This window comes from Pseudophryne corroboree, chromosome 6 (genome assembly GCF_028390025.1).
Source record: "Pseudophryne corroboree isolate aPseCor3 chromosome 6, aPseCor3.hap2, whole genome shotgun sequence".
Taxonomy (NCBI): Eukaryota; Metazoa; Chordata; class Amphibia; order Anura; family Myobatrachidae; genus Pseudophryne; species Pseudophryne corroboree.
The window spans coordinates 261,840,552-261,853,191 of NC_086449.1; the positions used below are offsets into that span (position 1 = coordinate 261,840,552).

Here is a 12,640-nt window from a genome sequence, read left to right on the forward strand (position 1 = left end):
GTGACATCACCATTACAGGCAATTGCTCCGCCTCCACATCATTTTCCTCTTCATACATGTCGACACAGTCGTACCGACACACAGCACACACACAGGGAATGCTCTGATAGAGGACAGGACCCCACTAGCCCTTTGGGGAGACAGAGGGAGAGTATGCCAGCACACACCAGAGCGCTATATATATGTTGGGATAACACCATACAGAGTGTTTTTCCCTTTATAGCTGCTGTGTATATTATACTGCGCCTAATTAGTGCCCCCCCCCCCCTCTTGTTTTACCCTTTTCTATAGTGCAGGACTGCAGGGGAGAGTCAGGGAGACGTCCTTCCAGCGGAGCTGTGAGGGAAAATGGCGCCAGTGTGCTGAGGAGATAGGCTCCGCCCCCTTCTCGGCTGACTTTTCTCCCGCTTTTTTCAGGAATCTGGCAGGGGTTAATATACATCCATATAGCCCTGGGGGTTATATGTGATGTATTTTAGCCAGCCAAGGTGTTTATATTGCTGCTCAGGGCGCCCCCCCCCAGCGCCCTGCACCCATCAGTGACCGGAGCGTGTGGTGCATGAGGAGCAATGGCGCACAGCTGCAGTGCTGTGCGCTACCTTGGTGAAGACTGATGTCTTCTGCCGCCGATTTTCCGGACCTCTTCTTGCTTCTGGCTCTGTAAGGGGGCCGGCGGCGCGGCTTTGGGACTGGACTCCGAGGCTGGGCCTGTGTTCGGTCCCTCTGGAGCTAATGGTGTCCAGTAGCCTAAGAAGCCCAAGCTGGCTGCAAGCAGGCAGGTTCGCTTCTTCTCCCCTTAGTCCCTCGATGCAGTGAGCCTGTTGCCAGCAGGTCTCACTGAAAATAAAAAACCTAAAACTAACTTTTCCTAAGAAGCTCAGGAGAGCCTCCTAGATTGCACCCAGCTCGGTCGGGCACAAAAATCTAACTGAGGCTTGGAGGAGGGTCATAGGGGGAGGAGCCAGTGCACACCAGGTAGTCCTAAAGCTTTTCTTTTGTGCCCAGTCTCCTGCGGAGCCGCTATTCCCCCATGGTCCTTACGGAGTTCCCAGCATCCACTAGGACGTCAGAGAAAAGGCCATAGATTTCTTCACTGCGCATGCCCATCCACAATCTTCTCTCCTCATAGACTAAGCAGCCACTATGTCAATGTCTACAATCCAATGTATAACCGTAGTTATACATAGGGAAGCTATTCTCTAAAAGTTTCCATCTTTGGGCAACTTACCCACCCATCCTCTTTAGAAGGTTTGATGCATCTTACCAGCGGCGGCTCCAACCTACTTGTAAGAGGGGGGGCTGGATGACATGGCCCTAACCTTTTATATCAGTGTTTCCCAAACTCTGCCTTTACAGTCCAGATTGTAAGGATATCCATGCTTGAGTTGAAGTGATTAAATCAAATTGACTGTCACCTGTGCTCAAGCATGTATCTTATAAAAACATAGTCTGTAATGGTGGTCATACAGCATTTAATCAATTATAAACAGAGTCGTAACAAGGGCAGTGTGAACTGTGCGGCCACCCAGGGTGCAATGCCGAGGGGGTGCCACAGCCACCCAGTATTTGTACTGTATGGACTGTTCATGTCCTAGTAACTAAGCTCACACTCCAGCATCACTGACCCTTACTACTAGCTCCTGACTGCATATGTTCAAATATTTAATACCTTAATGCTGTGGTTATATAGTGGTAGTCACTGCCATTAGTGTGAGTCTACAATATCATATCAACAGCCTATTCCTACCGCCCGCCTGCCACTTCTGCCGCAAAGTAATAGGGCCCCCCTCCTGTGCCCCTGCCAGAGCAGCAACATGAAAGAGGGCCCCCATTCCACTGTCCACCATCACCGCAAAGTCAAAGGGACCCTCCGGCTGCCCATCGCCGGCTGCTGCTGTACAAGGAGAGAAGAGCCACGGTGCATGAGGAGCAACGTGTAGCGGAAGAAAAATGTAGAAGGGCAAGCTCATTGTTGGCTGAGGCAGAAGGGGGCTGAAACAAGTGTGTGTGTGCAGGGCTCAGGCTGCAGAGAGTGAGATGTCTATGCTGCTCCCGTATTCTCCTCTTTCTTCAGTTAATAGTCCCCTCTCTGCCCTTTGGCTTATGCGTTCTGAGTGTAGACCTCTTGTCTCTCTGGGGCAGATTTATTAAACTTGGTGAAGTGATAAAGTGGAAGGTGATAACGGACCAGCCAGTCAGCTCCTAACTGTCATTTTTCAAACTAAGAGGCAGATGTATTAACCTGGAGAAGGCATAAGGAAGTGATAAACCAGTGATATGTGCAAGGTGATAAATGCACCAGCCAATCAGTTCCAATATGTAAATTTTAACAGTTAGGATCTGATTGGCTGGTGCCTTTATCACCTTGCACATATCACTGATTTATCACTTCCTTATGCCTTCTCCAGGTTAATACATCTGCCCCTCAGTCTGTAACATGGAAGTTAGGAGCTGATTGGCTGGTGCGTTATCACCTTCCACTTTATCACTTCACTAAGCTTAATAAATCTTCCCCTCTGTGTCTTTACCTCCATTCTGTGTCCTTTATTGCCTTTTACTTGGCCTGCCGCAGGTGCCAAATTTGAAAAATGCTGCTGACGGCTGCTGTCTTTCCAGGGCTGGCTGCGTTCTGTGATCTGCAACCAGGCAGCTTGGTGTTACCGGCAAGCAGTGGATCTTAGGAGGTAGCCTGGTAGCGGATGAATTAGCAGCAGCGGCTGTCTCCTACCATCAGTCGGTTCTCCTGTCCCAGGTGTGTGCCTCAGTGGATGCCCTTTGCCACCCATAAATAATGTCTATTTATTTAGCACTATGATGTGACTTCAGGGAACTGACCAGTTTCTTTTACTAATAATTAAAAATGCTGCAGAAATTAACCATAAGAATTAATAAGCATGGTTTTCCACTGACAGAATCGTGTACAAATCCAATAAAATAAACTCATAAACAGCCAATGATTATTCACAGATTACACCCAGTAAAGATATTCCAGCTGTGAGACACAGAAAATTAAATCATGATGTTTTACAAACTGTTCGGAATGCTAAACACTGAGCCAAGCCTGGAGTAATTATTCTAAGTACATATTGTATATATGAGAGTAATCCAGAAAACAATAACAGTTTTTGCATACCCGCCACACAGGTCATTCACCCTCCCTAAGTCACACTCGGGCAGTCTCCCTATCCTGGAATCTAAGTGCTGTCAGTGGCAGGCTGTTATGGTTGATTTGGAGGTGCTGTGCGTTGCTAAAGAGAACCCTACGATACAAAATATGTCTGGCTGTGAAGTGAGGAGTGTTATTCGATTATTGAATGTGCAGAAAGTGAGAACAGCTGAAATTTATTAACAGAAGCAGGTGTATAGTAAAGTGAGAAAGTTGTGTGAAATGTTCAATAACTGACAAGCAAATGTGCATGACGATGATTTACCGGGAAGCCCATCGCTTGTCACAGTTTTGGTAGGTGGTTTTCAGTCATCCACTCTATGGTCCGACCCTTGCTCCAAACAATTTTCATATTTTTACTAAGCTCAAAAACTTCATGGACTGGAGGCAGCCGAGTATATTAGAGGATTCTAAAGCTTGTGGAAAGATATGATATATGCTTAAATGAAGGAGGTGATTATGTGAACAAATAGACTTAGGGGGATATCCAATTAGAGGTGAAGCAACATTGATTGTGAAAAATGGCCGTTTTTCTGATGTTTCACCGATATTTTTTTTTTATTTTTTTTTATTACAGGCTATCCAATTTGGTCACCTGTAATAAAAATACATTATCTTCCAAAAACACACAGGTTCAGTGAAACCTGTGTGTTTGCGGTAGAAGCAGCCCCGTTTTCACATGAAAACGAGGCTGTTTCCGGGGATTTTGTTTTTCCAGCCTGAGGTAGGTGAAACAAAATCATAGCCTCGGTGGGACAATTAGCAGCAGTGGCTAATTGGATATACCCCTAAGGCTCTGTATTTAAAAGAAAAAAAAAAAATTTGTTTTTTATTTATTTTCTTTGCAGCCCAACGGTCTGGATTACGCTCATATTTAAAATTTTATTAAATGTAGTCACAATACAGTTGAAACTGTCCTCAACATTATTGTGAGGCATATTGAGGCATATAGTCCTGTGACAGTAACTAGATTTCAAATATGCTTAGTATACTTTTATAAAAGTGTAAATGTCAGCACATGAACATATAACTGTGATGCAGGAAATACCTGTTTCCTGGAATAAAATGTAATGATTGTTTTTAAAAACAGCACTAGAACACAATATTCAGGGATCTATCGTGTCACTATATAACATCACATGACAGAAGGATTACCATGAAAACATGACCAAATGCATGAGTGATATGATTCAACTCTTCACAGACACTCAGCAATTTGGACAGAAGCAATGAGCGGTGAGGCTATACATGCTATATGTGACATGGAAGCTTTGAAGTTGTACTTAAGTGTAGTTTTACACTTATGTGTAATGTAATTTTTTTGAGTGCGGAATTTTTATTATTATGGTGTCTATGGGGGGAATTCAGTTAAGGTGCACACACACTGGGCGTTTTTGCCCAGCGTGCATGCATAGCGACAATTGCTGACATCGCTGGGCTGAAAAGCGCTAAGTGCTTTTCCCCCCTGCCCAGCGATGTCGGCGGGGGTGAATGGCTTTCCATAGCAGGACGCTATGGAAAGCCGCTCACCCCGCCGTTCATCTACTGGTGAATACCAGTAGATGAACGGCGGCTGGCAGCGATGAAGCGGGATCGCGCATCAGCGCTCATCGCTTGTGCATAAACACTGGGCAGCTTTGAGCTGAAAGTGAGCTGCTTTCAACTCAAAATTGCCCAGTGTGTATGGGCCTTTAGGTGCATAGGGCAGATTACCAGCCCGATTCGCCCCCCTGGCACGGCCGGCCGATTGTGGAACTCGCCGAAAAGTGTGTGCACCTATGGGGTAGTGAGAACTTTTGAGTGAGTTCCCTGCCACCATAAAGTGGGGCAGTGTCGCGCAGATTCGCCGAGTGAAGCAGTCGGCACTCAACTGCATTCTCCTGTATAAATGGCTGATTATTTTACAATCCCTTAGAAGTGGTTGAGTATGGGTGACCGGCAGTCGGGATCCCAGCGGTCAGCATACCGACCCTGGGATCCCAGTCGCCAGAATGCCGACGGGGGGGGCGCGAGCACAATGAAGCTGCGCTCGCCACAGGTTCTATTCCCACTCTATGGGCGTCGTGGACACCCGCGAGTGGGAATAGTCCTGGGCCCCCTGCCATCATTTTGGTGGCTGGGATCCCAACCGCCGGGATCATAACTACATCCCCTTAGAACAGGGGTGGGGAACCTTTGTTCTACCAAGGGCCATTTGGATATTTATAAAATCCTTCGGGGGCCATACAAAAATTCTCAACTTAAAAAATTACCCTGCCCCCCAGTAGGTCTGCCCCTTAGAGGTACTGTGCGCGCGCGCCGGAGGCTTGAATTATACATTATATACAGGGTTGGACTGGCCCACAGGGGTACAGAGGAAACACCCGGTGGACTCTACTGCCTGGAGCCCCCACCTCCTCTTCTAGGGATCAGGTTCCAGACTGTGTACTTGAACTGTAAGGTACATAGGTTACCTTATACTGCACAGGACTATGGTGTATTCACTACAGTGCATTGCTGTTATTAATCTGGTACATTATCATACATGTATTAGTGGTATTTACTAGTATATATATTTATCAAGGGCCCAGACCATGCACTATCTAATGGCTAGCCAAACCGCTGTAGCAGCTGGCCAGTCCTCTTAACATGGGACCCTCCCGCAACATTCCCCCGGTGGGCCCTTCCTGCCCCAGTCCGACACTTAAGATTCACAGCTACAGTAGTGTCAAACTTAACACATCTGATGTAAAGTGAACATGAGCCAGTGACAATAACAACACACACACACACACGGAAAGGATAACCAGTTTATTAACTGGCGACAGGGTCATGGCCAAGTCACATCATTTGTTATCTAGTATACAGAGCATATCCTTCTATGAGTTGAGCGTCATATTCCACCTGTAGAGGAACCTGCGCTGTACATCTCATTGGTCATACAGCGATTATATACTGATACAGGCAAATGGACATCATCATTTTACATCCCTAAAAACCAGTGCTGTTAAACAAGAATACAATCACACAAAACAAACACTCCAGCAAATAAGCCACAATTCTAATTTTTATAAATGATTGTTGCCATCATCGTTAAAATCACTTCTACTAAGCTTTATGTAATTACTACCATTTATTATCCAGCAGGTCTGATGACTACATTGATATGCCGGTAATATCCTATGCATTGAAAATGGATAGCCCACCCTAGGATTCATACAGAATTAAACATATCAGATAGTGTGATGATTAAACGTGCAATAAGGAGTATTTGCTGGATAATTCATTTTACCCTTTTATAAACAGATCACCTTGTTCTGCATCACAGCTGTGCACAGGGTGGAAGCAAAGTGAGTAAAAAAATATACTCTTGTAACAACTGTTCCCAGAATGTAGGATTGTAGTAGTAGTAGTAGTAGTAGTAGTGGTATAACGACCAATTAGCCATCTACTGTGATTTAATGCGCGATGCATCATTGTGTTTACATGCACTGATGCTAGTGTACAGTAAGCAGCAATCAGCCCTTACCTGACTGGCTTTATGGAACTGTTTCTTGAGCCCTGCCACTGACATCCTGTCATCAGCCCGCGGGGCAGCAACCAGCACACTGGCAGGCAGCGATCGCCTGTAAATAAATACACACAGCAGAGAGGAGCGGGTAGTCAGTGAGCCTGTGCACACAGCGAGTCTCTCCCGCAACGTCAGCCAGCTGCAGCCGCTCCTCCCGACAATGTTATCATCGCCAGACCACTTGCACTAGGAGGAAACGCCCCTGCTGCATGAGTGGACGAGCCTAGGTATGCAGATTAGATGGGCGGAGGTTAGACGTGAGTGAGTGAGCGTTCTACAGCCTGAGACGGGAGAGGAGAGGATAGAGATAGAGCAGTGTATATCATCTGTGTTCTTCTACAGCACAGGCTAGTCGTGACTCGTGATCCTCTTCCCGCACAGTCGCTGCGACTCTCTGCCGGCCAGTGTATGAATTGAATAGTGTTAAAGTATTTATTAAAAAGACCTTGTTTAGAACGCTGTACATTCTGTGATTAGTTTATCCCTCGATAGCAGGTTTAGGTCTATCCAGAGGCGTAAGTTCATACCAGACGGCCGGAGGCAAAATACATGGTGGTGTCCCCCCCCCCCCCCCCCCCCCATGACTCCAGCTTGCACACATGCCAATGGCCGTTGGTGCATGAGCAGTCGGACAGCTGAGGGGGCAAGGGATGAAGTAATGTTGTCACATTACTTCTCAGTGAGTGCCGGGATGGGCTCTGATATCCCAACGACTCACCAGTGGAACCAGTAGCGGATCTTGTCACGGGCAAGCAGAACTTTTGCCCGGGGCGCCGGCGCCATCCGGAGGGCGCCGCACCATGGCAGGATCCGCTGCTGCTGTGGTGCCCCCTGCTGCCGCGGCCCGCTGTCCGTTGTGAAGGGAAACTAGACGCTACGCAGAGCTGGATTTATACCTCATGGGGCCCAAGGTAAGATACCCATTTGGTACACCCCAAAACCCAAGCCCCTAAGCAAACACCAATACCAGAGCATATGGTGTTGCCCTAAGAAACCTACAATGTGACGACAGATAAGAACCACTTCTAGTCTGCCCATGTACATACACTCACTGTGGTTATTTTTTTTATTGGGAGCAATTAACCTACCAGTATATTTTTGGACTGTGGGAGTAAACCGGAGTACCCGAAGAGAACCCACGCAAGCACGGGGAGAATATACAAACTCCACAGATAGGGCCGTGGTTGAAATCGAAACCATTACCTCAGTGCTGTGAGGCAGTAATGTTAACTATTGCACCACCAATACTGCCCAGATGCCTATATGATTGTGAGCACCGTATTAGTGGAGTCAGGGACCATATATAGTAGTGGGCACAGGGTTAGTGGAGTCAGGGGTATATATGGGAGAGGGCACAGGGATAGTAGAGTCAGGGGTAGATTATGTAATAGGCACTGGAGTAAATATGGCGGCAGATAAAGGGGTAGTGGAGTCAAGGGTATATATGCAGTGGGCACTGGGGTAGATATGGCTTTAGGCACACAGTTAGTGGAGTTGGGTGTATATAGTAGTTGGCACAGTTTTATTGGAGTCACAGGTAGATATGGCAGTGGCCACAAAGGTAGATATGGCAGTGGGTACAGGGGTAGTAGAGCCAGGGCACAGTGTCCGGAAGGTGAGGAGCATTGTCATGGCCTGTTCTCGGGTTCTCCCTCCCCCACCACAGTGCACAGCCTGACGCACCATACTCCGGGAGACTCACTGCTCGGCCTGGGAGCTACCGGGGTGGATGCGGGAAGATGAACCGTGATAAACAGGAGGAACGAAACCTGTGCTCATTCACAGCACTCAGACACAAGGCAACATGTACAGTGCGGCCGCGGGGATTGCGGACTGTGCATGCACGAACTGCGGGGTTTTTCTTTTAACAAAATCATCCTCTCCTCCTCGGCACACTCCAAAACGCTGGCCTCTCTAGCACTGTCCTTGACTGGTTTTCTTCTTACCTCACTAACCGCTCCTTCTCTGTGTCTGCCTCCAGCACCACCTCACACCCTTCCATCCTTCCTGTTGGTGTCCCTCAGGGTTCTGTCCTTGGACCCCTTCTGTTCTCCCTGTATACCTCTTCCCTGGGTGCGCTCATTAACTTATTTGGCCTTCAATACCACCTCTATGCTGATGACACATAACTCTACCTCTCATCTCCTGATCTGTCCCCCTCTGTCCTCTCTCAGGTTTCCAGCTGCCTCTCTGCAATCTCCTCCTGGATGTCTGAACGCTCTCTAAAGCTCAACATGGACAAAACGGAACTCATCATCTTCCCCCCATCCAGAGCAACACCCCCGACCAATATCTCCATCATTGTTGACAACACCACCATCTCCCCCGTTCTCCAACTCCTCTGCCTGGGCGTCACTCTTGACTCCTCCCTCTCCTTTGCACCCCACATCCAAGCTCTGGCACAATCCTGTCGTTTCCAGCTACGCAACATTGCTCGTATTAGGCCATATCTCTCCCAGAGTGCAACTGAACTCATCATCCACTCACTGGTAATCTCACGACTTGACTACTGCAATGTCCTCCTCACTGGCCTCGCTTGCTCCCCTCCAATCTGTCCTGAACTCCGCAGCTAGTCTTATCTTCCTCTCCCGCCGCACCACATCTGCCACTCCCCTTCAACAAAATCTACACTGGCTCCCATTCCCCTACAGAATCCTCTTCAAACTCCTCACCCTCACGTACAAGGCCATCTCTAATTCCACTGCTCCCTACATCTCCAACCTCCTTTCCCTTCATACTCCCTCCCGCCCCCTACTGTCGACTAATGACCGTCGCCTCTCCACCGCCCTGGTCACTGCTTCCCATGCACGAGTTCAGGATTTTGCCCGTGCTGCACCCCTTCAGTGGAACGCACTCCCCCGCTCCATTAGACTCTCCCCAACCTTGCAAAGCTTCAAACGGGCACTAAAAACCCACCTATTCATCAAAGCATACCCTCCCAATGCATAACCCAGTGCTTAAGCCGCGCCTCCACCCCCCTGCCTCATGCCGTGAACATCTCAGCTTTGCTTGCATACTGCCATCAGGCTTCCTCCCACTTGCCTGCACCTCTTGTCATCTGTCTGTCGCCCCTCCCCAATAGATTGTTAGCTCTTCAGAGCAGGGCCCTCTTTCCTCTTGTTATCTAAGCCCTCGTCTCAACACATTTCACTCACAGCTCTCCCCTACTCAACGACCATCTTTATCCTGCTAGTAAAGGCTCATCTCCATCTATGGCCACCAGCCTCTAGTAGTACGATGATCACTCCCTCAATACTTACATCTTAGCTGTATTATGTCTTGAGAATGTGTGGTGCTCTGTTACCTGTACTCTATTTCTGTTATTTATTTACTGTAATGCAATGTTTTGTCCCCTGTACTGTCCTTTGTACGGCGCTGCGAAACACATGTGGCGCCTTATAAATAAAATGTAATAATAATAATAACAAAAAACAAACCCCTGACAATAATCTGTGTATATAATAACACTGACAGCCTTGTTATGGACGGGACGGATTTTGTGAGGACCTAACACGGCGCCTAGGTTGCCTTGTGGGAAATATGGCTCTGCCTGTATACTGCAGCACTGAATCACAGTATAAGGGGGGCAGATCATAATGAGCAGGTCATATTCTGTATACTATACACTGAATCAGTGCTGCAGTATACAGGGTGTAGTTTATGACCTGCTCAGCAGTAGCAGCAACGGCACACATATGCAGTAGGACAAAGTGTCATTACCTCTGCAGGGTGCCGACCTCCTGTTGGGGCAGTGAGCAGGGGCAGTGGGTATCTGCACACCAGGCTCCTCCATCCTTCCGACCTTTTCTTCTATCTGTGTTGGGGTGCATCATGCTGCTGGGACTAGTAGCCTCACATACGTGGTGGATGTGCACAACAGGCAACAGGGGGTCCTCCAAGGGACTGCTGAGCAACGACAGCAAGAGGCTGCAGCAAATCACTTATTTGCTGCAGTCACTGTAGTCGATGCTCAGCAGTCCCCCCACATACCCCCCGTCCATGTTTCTTTCAGTCACTGCTGCTGCTGGTTATCTGAGGCTCTCCTGTACTCCCGTTCACTGTCCTCACAGTGACAGCTGATCCGACACCCTCTCTGAACGGCAGCACACTGTCTCCCTCCATCTCCTTACCCAGGGTCCCGGAAACGATCAGAGCACTCAGTAGAGCACTGAGTCACTCTATTACAGCAGAAAGGGCACGGCAGGGGGGACAATGGAGGAGGTGCCCCCTTTAGGGCTGGGAGCCCGGCGGCTACCGACTCCGTTGACTCCGGCAGTTCCGCCCCTGGGTCTATCAATAAAGTTAGTAAGGTGCTCAGTGGGGAAGAGGCATATCATGCACAAGTGGCATGGGCCCCTGTTCAATTAGATATGTCTTGAAATATAATAACAGGAATTTGTATTTTGCTGCTGGTGAGCACATGTTGCTATGTTAGAAGTTGGTGGAATAGACGCTAGGTGGCAAAAGCCACTTTATGACAGCAAAAGTAAAATCCATGTAGGTGTGGCTCATGCCCCTTAAATCTCCGTAAGTGTATTGTATAACGCACATGTATAAGAAAATACCATAACCAGGGCTGTAACTAGGTGTGTGCCAGCGGTGCATTGCACACAGCACATCTGCACTGAGGGTGCCTGCCATAATGTGTAAAAGGGAGCTCTGCCTGCAATATTGTGTAAAGGGTGACTCTACATGCTGTAATGTGTAAAAGGGATCTCTACCTGCCGTAATGTGTAAAAGGAGACTCTACCTGGAGTAATGTGTAAAAGGGGGAACTACCCGAAGTAATGTGTGATAGGGGCTCTACCTGGAGTAATGTGTAAAATGGGACTCTGCTTGGCGTAATGTGTGACAGGGGCTCTACCTGGCGTAAAATGTGTGAAAGGGGCATTACCTGGCATAATGTGTAAAAGGGGCTCTACCTGGTGTAATGTGTGTAAGTGGCGCTACTGTGCTGAGTAATTTGAATAATGGAGACTACTGTGCAGCATAATAAGAATTGGTATTATTTTGTGGCCATGCCCCTTCCCCATGAAGCCATGCCCCTATATTTTTGATGCACCCTGGCCCTATTCTAAATATGGGGGGGGCGCCAATACTGTTTCTTCACACAGCACTAAAATGTCTATTTACGGCACTGACCATAACTACTACTGAAGAAGTTTGCTGTGTCTATTAGTGTATGTATGTACCCTTATTTGAGGTTCAGAGATCACAAACGTGGGGATCTGAAGCTTGGATGTAAAGGGGAAAAAAATTGAAATTAACAAAACGGCTTGTTATGGAGGAAAGCACATTTCTGATGTAATTGCCCCTGCCTTAGAACACAACCACCTGATGCCGATCTGCATGCAAATTAGGTATAATAATGTATGCTCCAAAAAGCTGCACATATTATATGCTCAAAAAGGCTGCATGTAATATATAGCATATTAACACCTGTGTTCTGATCGGATTAATGCCCGTGTTCACAGGACGGCACAGATAAATGCATCTAGTTTATGCCAGGTATATGTCGTATAGGCTTAGGGCTTAGGCCCTTGTTTTTAACCATTTGTTTTGCCTACAAAATGTGCATTTACTATTAGGCATCAAAAAACCTCTGAAATGTATAGTCTAGCAATGATATCAGCACTTATCAACACGAGTGGTGCATACGTAGTTAGCCAATCTTTGAAAACTGTTATTTAAAATTCTGCCTGAATGCCTACACTTGTAATTAACCCCCTGCTTGACATCAGCGCATCACATGCAACTAAGCCACGCAGGGCTTTCCCTGACATGGTCGCATTGTGCAACTGCTGGAAGAGGATCTTCCTGCAGCTGCCACTCTGCTTCCTTGTTCCCTCCCCCAGTGCCTGCCGTGCAGCCGATCACTGGTGACCGGGCAGCCTGGCGGCATTCCTATACCCCATTGCTGCTGG

The 12,640-nt window shown here is 47.7% G+C and overlaps 1 protein-coding gene across 4 annotated transcripts in view; it reads right to left on the reverse strand.

The window, feature by feature from the left end:
• SH3GL3 (SH3 domain containing GRB2 like 3, endophilin A3) overlaps positions 1 to 10,570 on the reverse strand; it is a 223,483-nt gene extending 212,913 nt beyond the window's left edge. Inside the window, exon 1 of one of the 4 annotated variants that reach the window (XM_063925952.1) lies at positions 10,437 to 10,570. Coding sequence is in view for 2 of the 4 variants with exons in the window: in XM_063925950.1 (XP_063782020.1) it covers positions 6,675 to 6,719 (45 nt within the window). In the remaining 2 variants the exon portion in view is untranslated. Of the gene's footprint in view, positions 1 to 6,674; positions 6,910 to 10,436 lie in introns of those variants that run through there. The other 3 variants (XM_063925953.1, XM_063925950.1, XM_063925951.1) reach the window with 3 other exon arrangements.
• Between the last annotated feature and the right edge of the window lie 2,070 nt (positions 10,571 to 12,640).